The following is a 25,099-nucleotide window of genomic DNA, read 5'->3' as shown; positions in this document are numbered from 1 at the left end:
TTGTTTTGTTTTGTTTTGTTTTGTTTTTTGATTATATGTGTGTCTAGCATTTCCCACCATTGTCCAGATTTCTGGGAGGAGCAGAAGGCTGGTGTCCTCTCCTGCCTTTCATCAGAGGGACACATTCCAGAAACCATGATCTGGGTCTCCCAAGGGCTTTGGTTCTGCCTGCTGGATGGTGAAGGGGGAGAAGCCACAATCGATTCAGCCAGACTGGCTTCCCTACTTACTCTCTAGTAAACAGAACCGACTCCAACCATCCCATTTCTTAAAGCAGCCATGTTATTTTGTATATAGCTAGAGAGTATTTCTTTAATCATTTGTAAATAGGAAAAAAAATCAGTCAGCATTGATTAGAACTCTCACGGAGTGTGGGCTTGCCACATAAAACAAAATGGAGGCATTTAGGACAGGGCATTTACGAGTTATTTTTAGGTCCTTCTCGGGGACAGTGGCAGATCTGTGTGCAGCACTTACTGTGCCTGAATACCACAGGGACAATGGTGTCAAATGTCTGGCAGAGCTCAGCGATCAGGCCCTACACAATGCTGTCTTTCAGTTCCACGATCCACCATCAAGGGAGCGCCCCATGGTGTCAGCCCCGTGTCAGCTGGTGTTAGCCCCTGCTTGGTTTTAAGGATAAAAATAGTCCCTTCAAGTGAGTGAAGAGATGGTGAAAGTTTTGAAAACCTTTGGGTAATAGAACAGGCCTTTTCCAGATTCTAAAGCCAGACCATTAGTGGAATGCTTTCTGAGATACTGGTTATAAAATGGCCTCAGGCAAAGCCTGGTCTAGTTCTTGACTCTTGGTATGGAGTGTATTCACACAAGGTGTGTGTGAGTGTGTGTGTTGTGTATATGTTCTCTGTGTATGAATGGTGTGTATGTGTATGTAGTATGTATATATGTGGTGTGTGTGTATGTATGTGTTTGGTATGTGGTGTGGTGTGTGTGCATGGTATGTGTGTGCACAGTGTGTATGTGCATGTGTGTGTGTGGTATGTATGTGAGTGTGTGTATGTGCATGTGGTGTGTGTGCACTGTGTGTATGTGGTGTGTGTATGTGTGTTTATGTGTGGTATGCATGTGAGTGTGTGTATGTGCATGTGGTGTGTGTGTGTGCATGGTATGTGTGTGCACAGTGTGTATGTGCATGTGGTGTGTGTATGTGTGTTTGTGTGTGGTATGTATGTGTGTATGTGTATGTGCGTGTGGTGTGTGTGTGTGGTGTGTATGTGTATGTTGCGTGTATGTATGTGGCATGTGTGTATGTTTGTGCGCATACCTACACGTGTAGGTGCTTTTGCTGACACCGTTCTACAAGCACGTTTTCACCTGATTTTTTGAGACAGGGTCTGTCACTGCAATTGGCACTCACCACCTCCACTGGGTTGTCTGGTCAGTAAGGCGGTTACAGGTGTGAGCAGCCATGCCTGGCTTTTTCTGTCGGTGCTGGGGAGCCATGCTAAGGGCTTCATGTTTGCAGAGCAGGCACCTGACTCACTGAGCCCCCGACCTGAATGCACCCAAACCTTTAACGGTGCTGCTTTCTCTTTAGTTTGACATTCTGAGGCAACTCCCCCCTCAGTCCCATTCAGCCGCCACAGACAACGACATGGAGAAATAGAAACTAGCTTCAATCTTTAGCAAATGCAGCTAAACACACTTTAGATTACGTGTGAAAACTCTGGCCACACCACAGTGACACTTGTAAGGAGCCATCTTCATCTCGTGTGAGCCTTGCATCAGTTGATAGTTACACAGGAAATGAACACGGGTAGATATTCAATGCCTCTAGGTTATGAAAATGAACCCCTCTAGGGCTCTCCACCGCTGAGGTGGAACTGACTTCTGCAACTCTTTTTGAGGCCTTTCCTGATCTCATCAGAAACGTCTGGTGTAGTCTCCCAAGTGCCTGTGTTATGTCCCAGGGTCCTGGTCACTGTGGTACTGAACAGTATGACTAAGTGTGTTCATGTTTTGGGCTTGCTTGGACAATACCTATACTAAATTAAGACTGTGTATCTCCCTGGTGGCTTGATAGCAAGCTCAAGGGCCAGGCTGGGACTGCCTTTCTCCTCAGTGATCAAGCAGGTCGGTGTTACTATTAATGCAGGGCTCCCATGGGCCAGACAATCCCTTCTTACTTGAATCTCTGCGTATGTCCAAATGTAGTGTAGGAAGAACGACACCAGTAGGTGGTAGCTTACTTGGGATAAGGCTTTGTGAGTGCTCTGTGAATTGGGATGGATTGGGATCTTGCTCTGGGTGGCTTGTAACATTTGCTCAGTGTGCTCCATGGTATTGATCTCTGTCCTGAGTGGCAGGCATTAGATTATCTGTCACCGGGTCCTCAAGGAGGTCCAGCATGGATGGAGAACAGTGTGTAGAACAGCCGGGAGTCTGTGCACATCCACAACTTGAACACAGTGTAAGGCACACTTCTTCCCACCTGCACGCAGGGAGGGACACCACACCCCTGCTTTGCATGGTCCAGCATCTCTCCCTGACCACCTTCTGCCATGGCCTGAGCCTCCTCCTCCTCCTCCTCCTCCTCCTCCTCCTCCGGCACATGAGCCTGCATTCTACACCCTCGGCTCTGCTGCTTGCTTATCTCCGTGGTGTGAGCTCCTGCTGCTGCCACCCACCACACCATCTGCACAGCATCCCTGTGCCATCAGATCCAGAAATGGTGGCATTGCCATTTCTGATGGCTTGCTGGGAACTCCTTGGAGGAAGTCTGTTTGGCATCTACGTTTGGACCAAAGGCACTTTCCTATGCAGACAGCTACAGAGTACTGGGGAGGATGCTCTCAGGACCCCTGACGTGCAGGCTCCTGGCTCCTGTCACCTTCCTGTCTCTACACTGACCGCTCCCTGAGGGGTGTTCCAACTGGCAGCGGTGGGATTAGAGCAGGGGGTGGCCCTTCCCACTATGCCTTGGGGCATCTGGGATCGTGGTGACCTTCTTAGTCCTGGAAATTTTAAATGATGTTTCATAGTCTCTCTGGAAGCCAGGACCTCTCTCTCACTATAGAGGAGCACTCTCTCTCACTATGGAGGAGCACTCTCCCCTCCCTTGTTCATGGAGGAGAGGTTTCCAGATGACGAGGAGTGCTCCATCAAGCCTAGGTCACTGACTGAGATCTCCACCCAAAACCAGGCGAGTGGAATTCCCTGACCACGGGCAGCCAGGAGACCTCTGACCTCAGGAGGCACCAGGGCTCCTTCCTGCCTGCCACAGGCTCACCCACAGGAGGGACTTTGGAGATTGGGTTTAGCAGCCACCTGATTACAAAGGAGAGACACACATGTAAGGTCAGAATGCCTCATCCCTGCCCCTCAGAGAGGGTAAAGGAAAGATGGCCAAAGATCACACCATTTACACAATAGTGCTGAGCATGCAATCTCTTCAATGCAGTCAGTCGGCAGCTTTGTGGCTGCAGTGGCTGAGGCTGGTGTGGGAGAGGGGACAGTGACTGCAAACACTCCGAGCCCTCTTGCTGGGGAGACGGAGTGCTCTAAAATTAAAAAGCAATTAAATTTCAACCTCACTGTTCTGTTGCGTCAGTTGACCATGTCGACAAACAGAAAATAAATCAGAACATAAAAGAGGACACTTGTAGACGGGTGTATGCAATTCCAAGAACCGTAGGTGTAAGTGATATTTCATGCTAACACGATACAGACAGTGCATCCTTTGGACATCCAGTGAGTCACACACTTGCCACACAGTCAAGAGGTCAGACCGCTGAGTCTTCAGAGGAAAGTTCTGTCCCCAGACTGCAACTGTACTACATACATATCATCAACAGCCATTAACTGAAGGGCTAGAAATAGACTAATATTCCGCACTCTGGCCACTGAGCAGGGATGGGAAGAGCAAGGCAGATGCATAACTTCAGGGAGAATCAGAGGACTGCTCCCCTGCCTCCTGCACTGCTCCCCTGTCCCCTGCACTGCTCCCCTGTTCCCTGCACTGCTCCCCTGTCCCCTGCACTGCTCACTGCCCCCTGCACTGCTCCCCTGCTTCCAGCACTGCTCCCCTGCCTCCAGCACTGCTCCCCTGCCTCCTGCACTGTTCCCCTGCCTCCCTTACTGCTCCCCTGTCTCCTGCACTGCTCCCCTGCCTCCTGCACTGCTCCCCTGGCCCTGTATTGCTCCCCTGCCTCCTGCACTGCTCCCCTGGCCCTGCACTACTCCCCTGCCTCCTGCACTGCTCCCCTACCTCCTGCACTGCTCCCCATGTCCCCAGCACTGCTCCCGTGCCCCCTGCACTGCTCCCCTGCCTCCTGCACTGATCCCCTGCTTCCTGCACTGCTCCCCTTCCTCTTGCACTGCTTCCCTGCCTCCCACACTGCTCCCCTGTCTCCTGCACTGCTCCCCTGCCTCCTGTTCTTTGACTTGGGTCTCCAGTTCCCCTTTGCCTTGAAGCCCCCGAGAAGCTGGAGAACATGTTTCCTGTTTCTGCTACATCCTGGAGGAGTTCTGAGCATTACTCAGAGACTTAGACACAGGAGTGTTGCTACCGGAAGTCGTTAGATTCATCATCAGGGAGGCAGAGGTGAGCAAGAAGTAACATCTTGTTAACAGATGGTCCCTGTATCGTGGACACTAACACCTCTATGTTGGTGGGGAGTTGACGGCTGATGTAAACAAGCCTTCTAAGCCTTCTAGAAGTATCTGTAGGATGAATGCATTTTGCATCCAAATAATAAGAGGACATCTTTTCTCAGTAAGCAGTGAAGATGAAGGCTGTGTGAGGCTGTCTGCTCAGTAACGGCACTTTTCTCCACTAGAAAGGCGTCTGGGCTGCGTGTGCATCTATCTAAAGGCCAGTGGACAGCCTTGGGCATTGGTCCCTGGGTGTTCTCTTCCAGTTTGGGGAACAGAGCCTTTTACTGACCTAGAGGTCACCAGGCGGGTTGGACTGGGCAGCTGGCGAGCCCCAGGGATTCTCATGTCCCTCTCCTGGAGCACTAGGGTTGCAAGTATGAACCACTGTGACCGACTGTTTCCCACAAGCACCCTGGAGATCAGAACGAGGTCCTTGTGCTTGTGAGGTGCACACTTTACTGGTGGAGCCAGCTCCCCAGACCCGTTTCAGTTTTATCCCACATTCTTACACAATTAGCCGAAAGGCCCCAGAGGTGCTTTGAGAGAACAGCAAGGAAGACTTCCTCAGTGGCCTGGAAGGGCTCCTCTGCCTCTTAGCAGACTTTCTGCTTGGATTGGAAGGAAAGGAAAGATGCTGTTGCAAGTCCATCCTTTTGGGTCACTACTGCTGCCTACATGTAACTTACTTCTACATTGGCCACTGGGTAGGTAGGAGCCGGCTTACACTCTCCAAGTGATGTGTGCTCCTGATGCTCTGGAAACAAGCGCTGTTTAATTGGGGGCTGAGTGTTGAGTGCATCAAGGTTTTCAAAGAGTAAAAACCAAACAGCAGATATCGCAGGGCTTCCCTGAGTGTCCACCCTCACACTTCTGCACATCTCCTGACTTTAAGAAGTTCCTGATCCAAACACATGACTGTCTCATGGAAAATCCCCCGACTAATAAATTACTGACTCCCTGGGCTGAGGGACAAAGGCACTCAGGCCCTGACCCCTCTAGCAGCTTGCTGCACAGAGACAGTTGCAGAAACAGTAAGGAAGCTGAGCGTGCTGGCACAGCCTAACATCGCTGCTTACAGGAGACACAGGCACAAGGAGTACCAGGAGCTTGAAGCTAGCCTGATCTACAGTCACACATCATCTTGACAAAGGAAGAAAGCATGAAAAAAGGAGAACGATTTGGGGGTCTTGAACACTGAAGACTGTGAAAATTCTCCTTGTAAATGTGAGCTGCCCTGCCTGGCACATGGAAGCCTAGGGCAGCTATGGCTCCCCCCACCCCCCACTGAGTAAGGAAAAACTTCTGAGGGTGACCAGAGGTCTGCACAGGAGAACTGAGGGAGCACTAGGGCCAACCTGGTACCAGACTCACACAGACATCTGTGACTTACTTACTGCTACATTGTTACATCATAATGTAGCAATGTAGCAGTAAGTTATGAGCCAAGGCTGTTGCTGACTGCCCTTGGTGTCCAAGTTTGGTGTCCTTGGTGTCCAAAGGACCTGGGCCCGCGGCCTCGAGTGTGGCCGACCGGTTTGAGCTCCCTCACAGCTTTCCTCCTGTGTGTCACGGTCAGGATGCTCAGAGAGTATACACTGGGCCTTTCCACTCTCTACAGGCTGTGCGTCGGAGCCCATGGGCAGCTCCTCATCTCCATGTGATCCTGGATAGTTATATATGAGTGCTCGCTCTCATGTGTACACACACACACACACACACACACACACACACACACACACACGTGCACACGGAGAGAAGGGAGAGAGGGGGCAGGGGAGGGGGAGAGGGAGGGGAAGGGAGATATCTAAGATGTGATAGGGTCCCTGTATCCCTGAAACATCCGAGCAGACACCCTCTGTCCCACTACTCCAGAGGAAAAGCTGAGTAGCAACTATGGCGGACTCCTTATCTATTCTGCACCTCTTCTGCTTTCAGCCACACCCATAGAATGATGCAATGCAGAAGTTTGGCCTACCAGCTAATGCCTTGGAAGACATCTCTACTCCTCACTGCACTGGGAAATTCAAAGTCCTCCTGCCAGCAGCTACCCACGAACCACCAGAGGGAGGGACTAGGAGGCCTCTTTCCTTCTGGCAGTGGCGCTGACCTTCCCCGTGCCAGTTAACGGCCAGTGCCAGTACAGATGAGTGACATCCCTGCAGTGCAGTTTCCAGCCTTGAGTGCGGGTTCCACGGGAACAGCCAGTGGGGCTGGAGGTGGACTGTGTGTGGCACGTGAGTTCACCAGTGCGAGAGTGTGATTGTGTGCCAGATCCTGCCGCACTGGGGTGAAAGCTGCACTCTCTCAGGAAAGAGATGGCTTTGTCACTGATAGGATTTCCTTGAAGCGAAAAACCATTATGGATTTATTAATACCAGTATCTCAAAGACTCCCAGGGAAGTGCTTGCCACTCTTAGCCTAGGGAAACAGCGGGTCTGGGAGGGAGACACCTGCTGGGCTTGCCTATGGCGTGTTGGGATCTGAAGGAAGATCCCAGGAAAACGTATGGAACCTGAAGGCGTATTCTGTTCATTTCAACGAAAAGCTTTAGCTAGAGGAAAGCATTAAGAGATAATGAAAGACAAATAAAATTCTCCAAGCTAGGAAGAGCGATGGAGTGCTTTCATAGCTAAGTTGTAGGTAGTTTGTGAGCAACTGTAGCCATGAATAACAGTGACCAGTAGTCAACATAACACTCCGTTCTGATTCTAATGTCCATGAGTCTCAGCATGTCACCCAGGGTTCATTTGCTGGTAGACGCGCCACAGGAACTGCTGCCTACCAGCTGACCTGGCTCCGTTAACAGTTCAATAAGTTAACAGGAAGTCACCTGCCAGGATGCTCAAACAGCCTGGCTCTCATGACTGCTCTCATGAGGGGCCAGCATCCAGATACACTCTAGGCAGGAATGTGTGACACAGGATGTGCTATGGGTAGCGCCAAGCCTGACTTAGCTGCTGAGTGGCTGGAGCTGTGTCCAGGCAGGAAGGTTATGGAGAGCTTTCCAAATAAGTGCCCCCCCAACCCTCTTCACGGGGTACATGCACCTGAGAGCTTTCCAAATAAGTGCCCCCCAACCCTCTTCATGGGGTACATGCGCCAGAGAACTTTCCAAATAAGTGCCCCCAACCCTCTTCATGGGGTACATGCGCCTGAGAGCTTTCCAAATAAGTGCCCCGTAACCCTCTTCACAGGGTAGATGCGCGTGTGTCGGCTTTGGGGAGATGTGGGCAAAGAGCATGGAACAGGAGAGAGGCAGGGAACATCTACTGAGTCCCAGGATGGCAAGGCAAACATCTTCCATCCTGACTCGTTTTTTCTTACATGTGTGAGATGTTGACGTGATCGTGCCTCTGAGAGAAGAGACACCCATTCCCTTAAGGATCCTCCTGGGAAATCAGCGACATCCCTGCTCTCATGCTGGCGATGGCCCACCCAGTGCATTTGTATAAGCCGAAGGGTAAACTGAAAGAGTGTGAGCTTCTTACAGGACACACCCAAGCTCCCAGCTCCCAGCTCCCAAGTCCACTGACAAATTTAGACAAGGGCGAGACAGCATGAAACAGCTCTGTTTACTGTCGAAGACCAAACTCAGGTGTTTCTGAATTAAGATCAGACCCAAGGCACTTAACATACTCAAAGGGACCATGGTGCTGGGTACAAGATGTCTGGGATGGGCCTTGTGCAGGGAAGGCTCTCAGCGTTCCTGGGCTGCAGGCACGACACGTCGCTCCCCAACTGGCCACAGCCCATCACATCTGCTATTTGTGCTTGGGAGACTGTATTCCTCTTTGTTCTCACAATTGCTCCCTGTCCTATTGTGGCTCTGCTGACCCAAAGTGACTTGAGGGCATTTCTAAGGTGGGGCTCTCTAGGACACACACACACATCTGTACACACATGCTGCACATGTGCACACACCCATAGATAGGCACATGCCAAACCCACATGTGTGTGCACTGGTTTGCACTCACCATATGTGTACACACCACACATGCACACACAATAGCCTAGGCCCTAAGAGATACAGAATGGGGAATCTGGTGGATTTCAGAGTCTGCAGAGGCTGTGCCCAAGGGAGGCAATGTCTGAGAGAGGAGGTGTCAGAGGGAAGTAGGGAGCAGGGAGCAGAGGGTAGAGCTGGGCCCTCCTATCCTGCTCTCAGTATTGAAAAAGCTTCTCCCAGGGCAGGCATCGTGCCATATGCTTTAATCGCAGCACTCGGGAGGCACAGGCAGGCAGATCTCTGTGAGATCGAGGCTAGCCTCGTCGATATAGTAAGTTCTAGGTCAGCCAAGGCTAAGGCTACAGAAAAACCCTGTCTCAGAAAAGAGAAGAGAAGAGAAAAGAGGAGAGAAGAGGAGAGGAGAGGAGAGGAGAGGAGAGGAGAGGAGAGAGAAGAGAAGAGCAGAGCTGCCCTGAAGCCCCAACCCTGTTTTGAGATTTAATACTACATACACTGATAGTTACTCTCTGTCTTGCCCAGATCTTGGGCAAGGACCAAGCAACAAATAAGAAGAGGCAATGTCCACTGGGAGCAGTGCCCATATTCTGTGCCCCTCTTCCTGGTGCCTTGTATGGAGGAGGGGCTGCCTGACACTTCTGGTCAGAGGACCAGAAGGAAGTGATGGATGCCACCATGATTGGCAGTAGAGCCTCCAGCTGGTGGATCACCCTTCCCCTCTCTTCCCAGACACTCTGAGCCAGAACACAAGAGCATCTGGGGTTCTGAGCCTCTAGGATTTAAGAGTCCTGACAGGTTGTGTCTCAGTTCAGGGAGGGTCACCGAGATGGGACACTGAGGTGAGACTTGCATGGGCTCCCCTTGTGGATGGACTCCGGTACTGAAGGGAGGTTAGCCTGCTTGTACAGTGCCCTCTAGAGGTACGCTCACACAAGTTCAGGCAACTAGACACTCAGGCCACTTCCTGTAGTGGAGCTGCAGTCCAAGCAGGCTTGGCTACTGTTTGAGCTGGAGACAGACCATGCAGGATGTAAGGGTTAAAAGGTCACGGAGAGTTTTCTAAGGAGCGCCTAGGAGTGCAGACAATGTGTGGCGAGGACAGGGTTCCCACAGCAGGTCCCCTGAAAGCAGAAGTCAGGAAAGTGTGAAGAGGAATTGAAAGACATCAAGAAGCTAGAGGTGCCGATGTCCTATTTTCTGAGAAAAGGCAAAGGCAGTGAGCCCAGGAGAGAGGCCTTGTGGGCTGCAAACAGCAAGGACTGAGGGGTGAGGATGCCTAAGCCCGTTGGTCGTGTACTAACACGAACATAACTCACATGTCCTAATGTGAGTGCGTGTCTATCCTGGGAGGAGGGCACCGAGGGAATGGGGACAGGGGATGCTGCAGCTTGCCTCGGGGACATCTGAGGAGCAGGATACACCAGAAACTGGTTATTTCTGGGTCTTTAATGTTTCCAGAGGGCTGGAGTTCTACAGTCTCAAATTCGACCACATAGGAGAGCGAGCGGTTTTCAAACAAGTATTAGTACGGACCATTGGAGCCTTATAAAACGTCAGTGGTTAAACTGGTCAGAACCTAAAACAGTCTGTCAGATAGTTGGAGTATATCCTTTAACCCTTCAATTACTTTAAATCCTTTAATCTATTAATTAAGTATACCTGTGTAAAGTAATGAAATAAACACAGCACAGTATTTATTTTAAAAGTATGGAGAAAAATAAAGACTGAAAATCCTACATACAGAGTACGAACTCTGATCTTTGGGAGTTCTGGGCAAGTTCACACCAACACCAAGACTCCACTTAGAAGTTGGTTAAAATAACACATGATCAAGGGCCCAGATAAAGAGCCCAGAGTAGGGCAGGAGGTGGGAGGAGCCCACACACATGCAAGAAAGATTTCACACCTGCAAACCCAACTCAATTTGTCCTCACTAATAAGGCAAATTAAGCAGCTGAGTCAATTGGGATGGCTTGGGGTGAGGGTGCTCTGGGGAGCACCTAGGGACTCCCTCTCAGGAATGGACACTGAATGTGTAAGAGCAGCCTGAGTCTCCCAGCTGGAGAGCCAGACTTTTCTCCTCCTCCTCCTCCTCTCCTGCCCTGCTCTTTCAGCCAGAGGCTTGTCTTCTCTTGGAAGGGATATCTCCCATGGACACGCTAGTGGTCAGGTACTTGGTGAAGGCACAGTCCCTTTCTTCCCATCCCTCTTTGCAAAGGCTTCCTGGCTTCTGCACCTCCTCTTGCTGAGGTGGCCGCTCAACAACAGAATGCTGACCTGCTGCTTGAAAAGCAACAACAGCCAAAACCACCTTTGTTTTCCAGCCATAGTATCTGCAAGACTCAAAGCTGCGGATATTCACAGCACTTGTCATAGATGACAACTTTACTAGGACGTTCTGGGATGCCAGTGACTATACTCGCAGCATCTGCTGTTTAGCTCTTCTCTAGCCCATGAGCCACGCAAGTTGGGCACGTGTACCCAGCTATGGGTAATAGAGAGCAGCAGAAATGCCAGCAGACCTGCAACACGCCCAAACATGGCTGAGCTGGGTTTGTGATGTGCTTGTCTGTAAGCAGGGTTCTCACTGCCTCCACCTCCTGAGTACCAGGATTACAGGCGTGTCCACGACAATGACCAGATCGCCCACTCTCTCTCTCACTGGTGCCCTTGCTGTGAGGGTGGAAGTGAGCACCTCTGACAGGAGGAGACCAGGATAGTGTAAAGTGTAAGCTGGCAAGTGAACCGGATGGCGCCTCTCTGCTTGTAGGCAACCTTCTCTTGTCCTTTTCCTGGGACCTGCCACTCACCTCTAGTTGGACAGGGAATGAGGGGGCTTCAGCTTCTGGGAGCACCACCTCTCTAACTCTTGAGTATTTTTCTAGCATGGGAGCCTGTATCTCTATGCCATACCCATCCAAGTCCTGGCTCAGCAAGGACTTTCCAGCTTTGTCCGTCCAACTCTCCGTCTTTGGGTCAGATCAGGTCTGTGGACAGAAGGCTGAGGCTCTGATAGAAGGTTGTCACAATAAAGAAGCCAGTCCACAGGACAGTTTGTGGCCCACGACCACCGTGTAATGAACTGTTATCTCTAATAAAAAATGTGAGCTTGAAAACTCTTAGAATTTGTTAAACGCAACTTTGCATCCTTTAAATTGGCTGTGTAAAACTCTTTGTGATTGTAGCAACCGATAGGGCGGTATGGAACACATACATCAGGAAACACAGCTCTCGGGAGGATGAGGCTGGGGGATTGTAGTGAGTTCTTGGTTCTCCTGGGCAACAGAGGAAGATCGTGTCTCAGAACCCAAACAAGCAGGGCTGGAAAGATGGCTTAGTGGTTAAGCGTGTTTCTCTTGTAGAGGGCCTGAGGTTTGGTTCCCAGTGCCCACATGGTGGCTCACAACCATCCATAGCTGCAGTTCCAGGGCGTCCTAGGTCGTCCTCTTCTCACCTCCTCAGGCACCAGGCATGCACGTGGTGCACACATGTGTATGCAGGCAAATACCCATATGCATAAAATAAATAAAACTAAAACCTCCAGAAACCTAAATAAAGAAAGAAATAAAAACAGGAGCTGACCTAGCCATACACTCCTGGCTGTCCACGTGTGGACACGTTCACAGAGGTTCTGTCCTGTTCCCCTCCTCACATCTGAGGAGCCAAAGAAGCAGAAGGCAAAAACTGCACAGCTCTGTCTGCCACATACCGCGTGACCCAAGACATCTGACTTGCCATGCCGGTGGCCAAATCTCACGCTTAAACCCCACCACAGCGATCACGGTTGTCATAGCTGCATCTCTATGGGATCTGGACCTCATCGTCTTTGGTTAATCTATTGCTTCCTGTGTGCCCCCTTACTGTAGACTGACTCAAGCCGTGGACAACAGAGACAAGTGCATGCCAACGTTTCTGCCGAACATGTTTTCCATCAACACTCAACACCTGCAGGCCCGTCTCCATCACCTGCACCTCCTTGTAACTTTCCATAAGATTCGACCTCACCTGTGCACCTGACAGACGCGTGAAATAGGACAGCAGAGGAAGGAAGAGGTGATCCTGCTATGCAGCCATCCTTGCCTGCACCACCTGTCAAACTTGTGCAGCTTGCGCACACATGGAGCAGTGTCTCAGTCCTGGACTGTCTAGAAGGAACCGGTCACTCCTGCAGAGCAGTGGCTCCCTCTTCTGGTGGATGGTATATATTGCTAGAGTCGCTCATCTTCAGGAGGACCTGCCCGGGACCCACCCTGTTTTGAGAGCTCTGAAGGAAGAGGGTGGGGCCTGTTGCCTTTCTTCTCCACTGCCTTCAAATGACGGGATGGTATGTGCAGTGTGGGCGTGTGGCTCAACAAAGTTTAAAACCCGGCCAGCTGAAAAATAGCCTGGTTCCTCAAAATGGGGTCACCATGGTTCCCTAGGCTACGGTGTCTGCAACATTTCCTTCCTCCTGTGTATCCAGGCAACCAGGCCTGAGGTGTAACCACAGAGGAAGAGGATGAGAGACTTAACACTGTGCCTGCTGAGACACTCCCCTGAGACTGAGGCAACCTTTCGGCGTTATTTTACCCGTTGATGTAAGGTCTCAAAGCATGCAGGATTGCCTCTGGCCTGGAAGAGGCACTGAGGAAGTGAGTCTGGTTTTCGCTCATTGACTTAGCTTGGGCCTTAGAGCCATCAGATGTAGCACTTGTGCCCAGTCAACCCTGCCTGCAAACTTCTCTCTGGCTGTCCAGTTTATCCCATCCAAGAGCATCTTCTTCATGGAAATAGCATTCCCCTTCCAACCCCGTGTGTCCAATATCCTAGAGTCTGTGCGTCCTGTAACAACGTGCTGGCTACAGGGGACAGTTCTCACTACTTTCTGTTCTCTGACACAGGAACGAAACGATATCTGAGAGTTCAGACATGACCATGGTAGGGCTGCATTTGACTCCATATTCACAAAATCCCATGAATTTGTCATGGGAGCTTGCTTTTCTGGAAAGCTATGAGCCTCCTGGATGGTCAGAGAAGTTCTTATGAAGCAGAGGGAGCTGGTTTCATTTGGAATCACGTCTAAACCACTATCAGATTATAAAGAATTCTCTGCTATATTTCCTAGGTCCTATGTCCATGTTCAGGCTGGAGGGATGGCTCAGTTGGTTACAGTTAATGCGAAGCCTGACAACCCGAGATCGATCGCTGGGACCCACACGTTGGAAAAGAGATTCAGCTTCCAAAAATTGCCCTCCTCTGACCTACACCTCTGACCTACACCTATGTATACACACACACACACACACACACACACACACACACACACACACACCACAACCACCAATGAAAATAATAAAACAGCAACAAAACCAAAAAAGCCCCAACCAAACTAAACCAACCAACCAAAACAGAAAAGTCAGTCAGGGCCACTGGAGTTCTCTTTCTTCATTTGTCATTTTTCATCTTTAGCCTGGAACCCGTGTATGTCCCAGAGAGGGCCAGGAGGCGGTTATCAAGATCAAGGGCGGGGCTTTGGCGGCTCGCTGGATCTTTGGTCTGTACCGCTGAGGATTGCTGAGGAGTACTTGGGGCCCAGCCTCCCTGACTCAGGGTTGAGTGAACCTAGGACATCTGCAGGCAGCAGGTTCCCCACACACCCCTGGGCTCTGATTCACCAGTACCAGTATGAGCTGTCCATGCGTGAGGGTGACTCGGTTCGTACTGCGTCTACACTGCGAGAGCTCTGAGCTGCCTTCATGCCACAGGCGCGAGTATATCTATATCCTAGGTCTCAGGAGCAACCACCGGGCACCATGCTGTGGAGAGACCCACAACTTCTGCCTTGCTCTGTCAGGGTGAAGGCGGCTTCAGGGAAGATGGCTTCAGGAATCAGAGTGTTTGTACAATTCAAGGAGGACACTCACAGAGGCCTCTTGGAAGGCATGGTTTGTGTGTTACATACATTGTGTCTGTGTGTACACACACATATACACATATGCACAGTGTTACACAAGGGCTGCTATTGTTACAAGTAAACTAAAAATTAATCGGGAATAGAGCCACAGCTCAGTGGTAAAGCAGTCATTTACACATGTGTTCAACTCCTGAACTCAACCTCTAGCATAACAAAAAAATCACAACTAACTTGCTTAAAGAAAATGTAAACTTGAGCATACATATTATGCCTTTCCTTTGGTACCCCTGATACTCCTCTGTGTATATAGATGTGCATTACTTCTATGTACATACTTAGAAAACACAAGGGTCCCAGCAGACTTTGAACCATCCTAAACACAGTACAGGCAGACATCAGGCTCTGTGCCATGCCTTGCCTTGAGTATTTTAAACTGTGTACCTTGCTGTCAGGCAGCCACACCGCTGCCTTCTACTTTCCCCTCCGCCACTAAAAATTGAACACCCCACTTCCTAAAGACAGGAATGCCCTCAGAAAATTCCCGTGGAAATGGACACAGCCAAAGAAACCGGAGAGCCCCTCCCCCACTGGCCTGCCAGCCACTGTACTTCCAGCCCCCGGTCATGGTTTTCAGTCCTTGGGGTCACATTGATCTCAGAGGCTTTTCAGCCACAGATATTTGCTCAAGAAGGACAAAGCACAGAAGAAAAACATTTTGAAGAAGCCAAATTAATAAGCACGAACAATAACGAGACAGCAGGGTAGATGTCACTGCCTAGTGGGGTAAAGAGTGAAGAGAGGTCTTTGCATAGGAAAGTGGGGGCTAGGGAGTGTGACTAAGGGCACTGGCTTTGAGTGACTGAAACCCAGGCTGCATGACCTGGGCCATGATCCCTGCAGTGGCAGGGCCTGGCTGCTGTGTCCTCTTGGGACAGTGGGTTCTTGCCATGAAGGCTGGCTCCCAGTTACACTTGCGTTTTCATGTCTCCCTAAGGGAAGACAAGGTGCAGCAGTGCCCCTAGGGCTCTAGATAACCGCATTCCTCAAAAAAAATCTGGTGCGAGTGCTCATCCCCTCTGAGAAATAGGAGAAACAAACCCGTGTGCACGGCGGTGTGTGCCCGTGAGGCCACAGAACAGAGTGTTCCGTAGACCACAGTTATTCCAACAACAGCTGAGTCACTGCCTCCAGCCAGCCCAAGTACACAGGCTTTGGCACGCTCGCTTCCCCATCAGTGTGCTTTCAACACTGTGGGGCTCACTGATGTTCCCAGGAACTGGCATGGAGGGAGGCTGCGAGGAACCTGAGGGCTACAGGGAGCAAAAATGAACACAAAATGGAATAGGGCCCTAGGTCACGTGACAGAGGGTCTCCTGGAGAGCAGCCATTGCCAAACCCCTGCCCAGGCGTGTTTATGAATGAAGACAGAGGCGGAGAGATAGCCCAGTGGGTAGAATAACTCGATACACACGTGAGTCATGAGTTTGGCTCCTTAGAATCCATGTAAAACCAAGTGCAGCAGTGCACATCTGTGATTCCTGTGCCAGGGGAAGGAGACGGAGGTGGAGATTGATCTCTGGAAGTTCCTAGACGAGCTAGCCTGGTGTATGCAATAGTGAACAAGATACCTTGTTTCATATAAGGCAGGAGGTGAAGACTCACACTCAGGATGTCCTTTGGTTTCCACACAGGCTCTGTGCCACGTGCAAGCTCGTGTTCACATCCAGAAACACAAGTACACAAAGACCAAACAAAACCAAACCAGAAGCAACCACAATAACAAAACCTCACAAAAACATGGATGGACCCAGGCCCCTGAAATACAACTTCCCTAGTAAGAATGCATGGGCTAGCAGACCCAGGACTTTCCCCTCTCAGCTGCTACATACCAAACACATCACTGTCCTCTGAGGCCGTCTGAGAAAGCTTGCCCACGCTTCCCTTCTTTTCAGCCTCTCCTCGGTGAATCTCACCATCCTGAAAAAAAAAAATACATGTAAACAAACACAGTTAGACACATTCAGATACATTTGGATACATTGTCTTCAAGTGGAAGATGGTGCTCAGCTCTGGGGGCGTCTTTGCTCTGCCATGGCACTCACATGTGCTCTGGCTCCATCCCGGCCAATGCTTTCACAGGAAAGGGTGTCACAGGAAAGGGTGTCGGTGTCAGCCTGGATAGAATATAGTAGCCAAGCAATTCCTGCCTGCAAGCAGACAGGCTGCCTGTCTGGTCACTCTTAGATTTCACATGGCTTACAGAGGCAGACTTGACATAGGACCATATTTCTTTGAATTCTAACTAAGGTTATTCAGAAGCCAATCAGGACCCTGGGGACAGAACCAACACTAACACTCAGTGATGCTTTGTGGTAATAATTAATCTTAGTCAGGGGTTTCTACCCCACCTTAGGTCATTCAGTTCCCAGATAAAAGACACAAAAACCTTTATATATATGATAAGCCTTTAAAACACCAGAGCTGGGCACATATCTACCCTCAAAGCTCTCAGTGCCTACTTCCCCATCCATCACACTGGGGTGTGATTTGCTACGTCCCACCTGGGCTGCTCTTACTTTGACTGGGCAGCCTTCATGGCTATGTTTTCAAGATTCATCTACCCCATGCCATCTCCCCCTCTCTCCTCCTTCTCTCTCTTCTCCTCTGGTGGTCCTGCCTCAGACCCCAAGACTAGGAACCCACACCCCACCTACCTCTCTTCTGCCCAGTCATAGGTTGTAGGTATGTTTATCAATCAATAGTTTTAAATTAAGAAGCAAAGTTACATAGCATCCCTGGAGGAGCTCCTCATTCCTGAGGAGACCAGACTTTAGGGGCTATTATTTAGTATTACAGTAAGTAGCAACATACCAAACCTCAGCATTGTGTTCCTGTGAGGGAAGGAATAGCCCACTGTGGGAGGGCTGGGCTGCCCCCCACTAGGTGCCTGGTATTCCGGGGGACTCTATGATGAGGGACTCTATGATGAGGGACTCTATGATGGAGGAAGGGAACATTCCTGCCGGCCTGCTCTTTGGGCTTCTGCTGAAAATAAAGGATGGTTATAAGTTTTATTTTAAGCGTACTTTCTGACGTGTGTATGCATGGGTGTGCATGCATGTGTGGTCCTCAGGAAGCATCCACCTCGCTTTCTGAGACAGAATCTCTCCCTGGCTGGCTGGCAGCTTGCTGATTAAGCTAACTCAGCCGGCCGACCAGCAAGCCCCAGGGATCCACTCCCCCNCCCCCCCCCCCCAGAGGTTACAAGCAGATACCACCATTACTTTGCATTACTTCAAATTTCTTTGAGACAAAGTTTCACTCTACAGCTCTGGCTGGACTGGACCTTGCCAGGCAAGTCTTGAGCTTGTGACCCCCTCCCACCTCCACCCCCCAGGCGTCAGATCATAGAAGTACACTACCACGTGTGCCTTCTGAGCTTTTGTGTTTGAGTTTAAATGCTTAGCGTATAGTTAATTCACAAATGTAGGAAGCAATCATCTCGCTGGTTAATTTTAACGCACCATATTCAGAAAGCATATCAAACTCAGACCCAGCCGGGTGCTGGTGTAGTACTGAATCCTGCCCCTACCCCTGTCTCCCTATAGTCCTCAGAAAGTGAGTCCCTGGGACGATTTGCTCCAGCCCAGAGTCACCTCTGTGGCCCTGGTCTATCACAATGACGGCCCTGCTGGGCTGCCTGGAGACCCTTCTGGTCATTTCCAGATGGTAATTTTAGTCATAACCGGTTCTACGCCAACTCTGGGTGGCTTCTCACAGCCGCAGAACCTATGGGCAGGGAAACTTCTGCAGCCAAAAGAATAGGCTGCCACCCTTTCCAGACTCAGCACCCAGGTCCCTGTGTGGTTGTCATCTGCCACCAGTGCACAGCACCTGCGCCTCCACACCAGTTTGCACCACTGGTCAGTCCCTCCGTTCCTAAGAGCCTTTAGCCCAGGTCAGATACACAGTTTCATTTTTCTTTCTTCACATGGGGTTGGTGGGAGGAGGAGGGGCAGGCAGCAATTGAGATAACAAGCCCCATGGCCCTAGCCTAGGTGTATAATGACTTAGACATCTTTGTTACCTTGGGCATGGACTTAACCTCTCTGTACCTCAGTGCCCTTCTCTCTCTCTCTCTCTCTCTCTCTCTCTCTCTCTCTCTCTCTCTCTCTCTCTCTCTCTCCTTCCTTCCTTCCTTCCTTCCTTCCTTCCTTCCTTCCTTCCTTTCTTTCTTTCTTTCCCCCCCTTCCCTTTCTCCCCAACTCTCGCCCCACCCCCCTCGCTCTGGCCCATAGGTTCTTTATTTGTTTTTCATTACAGATGATTGTGAGCCACCATGTGGTTGCTGGGATTTGAACTCATGACCTCCAGAAGAGCAGTCAGCGCTCAAAACCACTGAGCTCTCTCACCAGCCCTCCGTGTCCTTTTCTATGAAGAAGACACGAATGCTCTATTGAAAGAGACGGAGTAGAGGCAGACGCCTTCCAGGTCTGCCAGCTCCTGGTGCTGGTGATGCTCTCAGCTTGGCTCCACGTCTTTTTCTCTTGGTGTGCGCATGTGGGATGCTGTTACCTGGCTCACCTTTCCTGGAGTTCTCTTCCCTTTCTCTAGCCGTGCTCTGTGGTGTTGTCTATGTGGTTAACCTACATTCTAGAAGCCAAGATTCACATGTGACTGCTAAGGCTGATGGGAGCAGACACACTAAGCTTCCTACTGATAACCACACCCATCACGTGTCTTTCCTTTTTTTTTTTTTTTTCAACAAACTTCATTCCTAGGGTCTGTCTTTGGTATCTGTTACCATTCCCAAATCCTCCCCAAGTCTTAGCTGCTAACCTTCACTGCCCTCTATGGGGTTCCCTGTCCCTTAAAACATGTCTGTGTTGTAACTTCTGTCGTCCAGGACTCCGACCTTGTATGGAAATAGGGCCTTCACGGAGGCAATAAGGTTACGGGAGATTAGTGTGGGCCTAGTCTACTGAGTGGAATCCTTGTCACAGGGAAAACACACTTAGCCATGCAGAAGGATGGCCCTGACACAGACAGAAGCCAGGACACAGGAAAGATGACAGGGCACCTAGAGCCAGGGAAGGCCGGGAGGTACCCCCTCTGGCCTTTCAGAACATCGAACAAACTCCTTAACACTTGATTAAGATCAAAGACTGACCATGTAGGTTTCTGATGTACGTGACTGCTGTGAAATCCAGCCTCAGACAAATGCTGGCACACATGGCCAAAGATGGCGGAGAGAGGAAAGAAGTGATTTCAGTGCTAAGGAATTTCTATGATTCTAACTTATCAGGAGCCAGTAATCCATCTCATCTCTGAGAAAAACAGGAGAGAGAAACTCCAGTGGCCTTTGATCTTTCCAGTGTCAGGGAGCCTTGCATGAGGCCTGAGAAAAGAGACCTGGGACTCCCAGCTTTGTCCCCACCTTCTTCTTTGTCTTCCTCAGACCTGCTGCCCTTGGCGGGCCTTCTTGAGACCCCAGACTGGAGCTGCCAAACTAGATTTAGGCTGAATGCAGTGGAGGAATCCTGGTGTGACTCAGGACTAGGCACCTAGTGATGTGCTCCGAAGTAGTCAGTGTCCAGGCACCTGGGTGACACATCATTCCAGAGGAGGGTCACCTGCCATTCAGTCATTCATCTAGTGGACATAGCCATTAGCATATTATATAGGTGCGCACATAGACACACATACCTGTGCACACACATTTATGCATCCACTCACCAACAATGTTTCTGGGTCTACTCACTCACAAACAGCAGGTGGTTTACCTGGCATTTCTGGAGGATTAATGGCCTGGTGGTGACAAGTACTGGGGATGTGAATGGTCAGAAGATACGTTAATACGTACTGTATAAAGTTCTGGGAGGTAGCAGAAGAGGCGCTGGGAGAGGAAGATGTTATAGTGTTCTGACTCACTCAGAGACCACTTGGGAGAACAGAGGTGTTGAGATGCGATCACACTACACAACTGGATGTGTGTTAAACGCTGAACCATAGCCACAGACCACCTAACTCAGAAAGCACATGTAAGAATGGCATTTGAGAGTTTTAAATCCCTTAAAACCCAATGGGTCATTAAGGAACAGGTTATAGACAGAAGTTAACTTCTCCCTTCCATAGAGGAGGCCCAAGACCTTGGCTACCCTGAAACATCTGTGTCTAATACCCAAGACCCAAAACAGATCTGGCATTCAAGGCAGGGGCATTCACTTAGAGACCCTAGTGTCTGGACAGAAGACCACACACCTAGCCCGCAGACAAGCCTAGTCTGAGTACGTGCCTTGGCAATGCCACTTCAGAAATAGTTAGAGGGCTGGAAATATAGCTGAGTCGGTAGAGCGCTCGCCTCCCTTGCATGAAGCAGTGTGTTGGAGCCACAGCCCCACACAGATGAGTGTGGTGGTGTAATCTCAGACGGAGGAGGTAAAAACGGGCGGGGGTGGGGGAGGGTGTCAAATGTTTAATGGCTAAATATGCAGCGAGTTCAGGGCTACAAGAGATCCTCTCTGTAAGCAATGTATAGACATGAGTGTCAAAAATAAAAAAAAGTAAAAAAGAATTTTCAGGAGAGTGGGGGAGGGGGAAGAATAAACACTAAAATATAAGAAGACTATCTGTCAGAGCTCATGAGCTTTGCACCCTCCCCCCTCGACATCTGGGATAAGGCGGATGTGGATTCTGTCCTCTGGCAAGTACTCATAAGCAGGGAACATCTGTTGGCCCTGGGCAAGGACAGAGTGGCACTCATTCCTCTCCCGCCCCCCCCCCGCCCCCTGCTCCTCTTGTCTAGTAGGTTCTGCTTGCCAGATCCGGTTATCTCTACTCCAGTAGTCACTTGGTACCTCGACTGGAACTAGGGGTGGGCTGTAGCCCTCAAGCACACACCTCATCTCAGACCTCATGGCTCCTGGCCTTCCCTGTGGCTGAGAGCTAGGGACTCAGCTCAACCACGGGGCTGTGGAACTTGGGCCGTGCCAGGGCACCCTGCCATGGTCTTCCCAGAAAGGCGACTCGGTGAGTCTACCGGTGAGTCAGAGGCCCAGGGCCATCGCTGAAACCTGCAGAGCCACAGATTTGGGACCCAATGCCTAAGGAGGTCACACACTACGAAGCCCTGGAGGAAACCTGCCAGTTCCGGCTTCAGTGCGGGGGGGGGGGGGGATCAGCAGAGAGGTGTCCAAAGTGACCAGGCAAGACATCACAGACAAATGACAATGATCTAGGACTGCTCAGCTGAGAAGAGATGTCATCAAAGAGCTGCCACCCTGGGGCCCTCAGGTTGAAGGGCAGCTGAGCCCTTCAGGTAAACCTATGACAAATCTAGGAATGGAGGTGTCAGTAATGATGGCACAGCAGGGCATGCAGCCTAAGGCCACATTTGTCTCCACTGTGATGAACACACTTTAGTGTCCACTCTCAGCGCCTGGGATCGGAGACAGGAAGCTGGGCCCTCCCTTACTTCCGGGACCCACAGAGGTCCAGTGGAAGGTGGCCTTTCTTGCCCTCAGCCTTTCTCCTTCACATACAGGATCCATATTCTCTCTCCAGCGTCCTTGAAGGCATCTCTGGGCCTCCGCTGCTCCTTGAGCCCCATGTGGCACAGACAGGGGCAGCGCCTCCCACAGCCCATGTGTGCAGCAGACGGCACCTGCTAGGCTCCTATGTGATGGAAAGACTCCTGTCTATTTTAAAATTTAAATCTGGTGACAATGGGGCTGAAGTCGTTAAAGTGCTGAGGAATCAGCACAAGAAAAAGTCCAGTGCATACTAGTCAAAAACTACAAAAATAAATAAATAAATGAATAAATAAATAAGTAAATAAATAAAAGTTTGACTTTATTACTGTTCACCGCCCCCTTCTTTCTTTCTTGACAGGGTCCCATGTATTTCAGGTTGGCCTTCATGTAGGGCTGAGGACAACCTGGAACTCTTGCTGCCCACAGCCCCACAAAATGCCAAAGTCACAAGCTTGTACCACCAGACCGGATTTTATTCTCTCTGAAGCATTCTGTTCTTTTTCTGTCTCTACTTTGAGTTAGGATGAGTAACAAGGGTACTGGCTGGGGCTAGTGAGTAAGGCTCAGACAACAGGAGTCTGATTTCTGGATTCCAGGATGGAAGGGGAGGCCTGCATCCTGAAAACATCCCTCTGACTTCTACTTGTATGTCATGGCACCCTCAAACACACACACACACACACCCTACATGCATGTACACACAAACACACTCATATACACATACACACACATACACATATACACACTCATTCACATTCACACACACAAACACACACACACATACCTACACACACTAACATACACACACTGACATACTTATATATACATACACACATCACACACACACACCGTACCACTCCATATTACACAAGAAAGTAAAAGAAAGTGCATATAATGGGAAAAGTCCTCGGAAATCTTTTATCTGATGTGCATCAAGTATTTATAGTGTAACAAACTCCCACAGGTCAACAGCAAACACAAAGTCTAATTCAAAAGATGGTGGAGGGTGTTTTCTCAGAGAAGGTATATAGGACCCTCAGAACCAGTCCTGGGCACATGTGATAGGACCCTTAGATATAAATGCAGCACATGTTAAATGGTACAATCAGAACCAGCTGTAGGATGTAATAGGAGATCCTCAGACCAGTCTGAGTCAGCTCGAATGGTACAGTGGCTGTGGAAAGTTCTGGAAATTTCTTAGAAAGTTAAACACAGGTGAACAATGAATTATATACTGCATTCCTAGGTGTATTCTTGAGAGAAATGAAACACAGGTCTATCCTAAACATCTGCATGTAAATATCCATAACTTCACGGAGGAAGCATCCCATATACCCATCAACCTATGAGTGTGTAATTAGAACATAAGATATCTAAACAATGGAATATTAGTCAGGAGAGAGAAGGGGGAGAGATGGAAGAAGGAGGGAGAGAGAGGAGGAGGAGAGAGGAGAGGGGAGGACAGAGGGAAGCAGAGGGGAGAGGAGGGAGGGGGAGAAAGGAGGTGAAGGGAAAGGGGAGGAGAGAGAAAGAGAGGGGCAGTAAGACACACGGCAGCATGGACAAACTTTCAAACTGAAGTGTTTTAGGAAAGATGCCCCACACTGAAGGCTACCCAGGTGATCCCATCCATGTGACCTACTATAATAGGAAATACAGAGACAAAGGACTGGTGGCTTTTGAGGGATGAGGAGACAGTTGGGAGCAGGTGTGGTTTGTCCTAGTCATCAAGTTGTAAAACTCGATGGATGGTGTGATGACATCATACAGCTATGGGTGTGCTGAAACTGCACTGAGCCTTCTCAGTCTGTAGGTGGATGAACTACATCTTAGCCAAGGTGTTAGACACACACACACACAGACACACAAATGCACACACACACGTGTACACATGGACACACATGCATATGCACACACATGTACACACAGGCACAGGCACACACATGCACAGGCACACACACAGATGCACACACATGCACATAACATGCACAGGCACACACAGATGCACACACATGCACAGGAACACAGATGCACACACATGCACATAACATGCACAGGCACACACAGATGCACACACATGCACAGGAACACAGATGCACACACATGCACAGGCACACACACAGATGCACACACATGCACAGGCACACACAGATGCACACACATGCACAGGCACACACAGATGCACACAGATGCATACACATGTACAGGCACAGGCATGCGCGCGCATACACACACACACACCCTCTAGAGATGGAGTACAGCTCACTGATGAGTACTTGTCTAGCATGAGAGGCACCAGGTTCCATGCCTTAGCACTAGAAAAAGAGAAGATTAGAGGAAAAATTTCCCACATCCATAAAACTGCAGGTTTGCCCCAAGTGAGAGCTTTGGTGTACTGTGTGTAGCAGTCTGGTCTCATGCATCCCTGAAGCCACTTTCCAGTGGAAACAACTCCTTAGCTTAGTCCTGTAATATCTTAGCTTTACAGCACAGCAGTCGGGAGATCTCTTTGGGATGTGATTAAGAGTGCAGAGGTCTTTAAATAATGAATGCAAAGAAATGTGCTAGAGGATTTTGTTTAAGCACCGGCTTTGGAAAGTCACAGCAGGATAAACATTACTCAGTGTAGCACTGAAACTGCTCATTCAGGTCTGTTACGCAACTGGACAAACTGGCTTCTATTTTAGGAGCACAGATACCTTGCTCTTTATTTCTGGTTGCTTCTGCTACCCCAGCTTGCCCAGCCAGTGGGCAGGATGGTCCCTTCAGAGACAGGGATGTGTCTGCTCAGCCCGGTGCTGTCAACTGCAGTTTATGCTCAGTGAGTTTTATGACTAACAGGAGCCTAAGACGAACTCATCACTAAGTGAATCGAGTCAGCCTCAGAAACCCAACCACCACACATGTTCTCTCTCTTGTGGGCCCTATATTTTTTTTTAGATACACAGAATTATAGGGATGGCACAAAGCAAGACTGTCTAGGAAGTGAAGTGGATGAACAGAAGAGGGTTGGTGACACACCAGAGGACAGGGGGCCCGAAGCATTTTATATACTTGCGTGACAATGCCCTTATGTAACCCAGAGTGGTACCT

At 49.9% G+C, this 25,099-nt stretch overlaps 1 protein-coding gene across 4 annotated transcripts in view; it reads right to left on the bottom strand.

The window, feature by feature from the left end:
- The window catches only part of Mbp (myelin basic protein), a 108,849-nt gene that overhangs the window by 44,958 nt on the left and 38,792 nt on the right, over window positions 1–25,099 (bottom strand). For all 4 annotated transcript variants that reach the window (XM_029546893.1, XM_029546895.1, XM_029546894.1 and 1 more), the window contains exon 3: window positions 16,364–16,451. In XM_029546893.1, the coding sequence (XP_029402753.1) occupies window positions 16,364–16,451 (88 nt within the window). The remainder of the gene's footprint in view (window positions 1–16,363; window positions 16,452–25,099) is intronic.

Source organism: Mus pahari, chromosome 15, assembly GCF_900095145.1.
Source record: "Mus pahari chromosome 15, PAHARI_EIJ_v1.1, whole genome shotgun sequence".
Taxonomy (NCBI): Eukaryota; Metazoa; Chordata; class Mammalia; order Rodentia; family Muridae; genus Mus; species Mus pahari.
The sequence above is the reverse complement of the archived record's forward strand: the minus strand, read 5'-3'. Positions and strand labels throughout refer to the sequence as shown.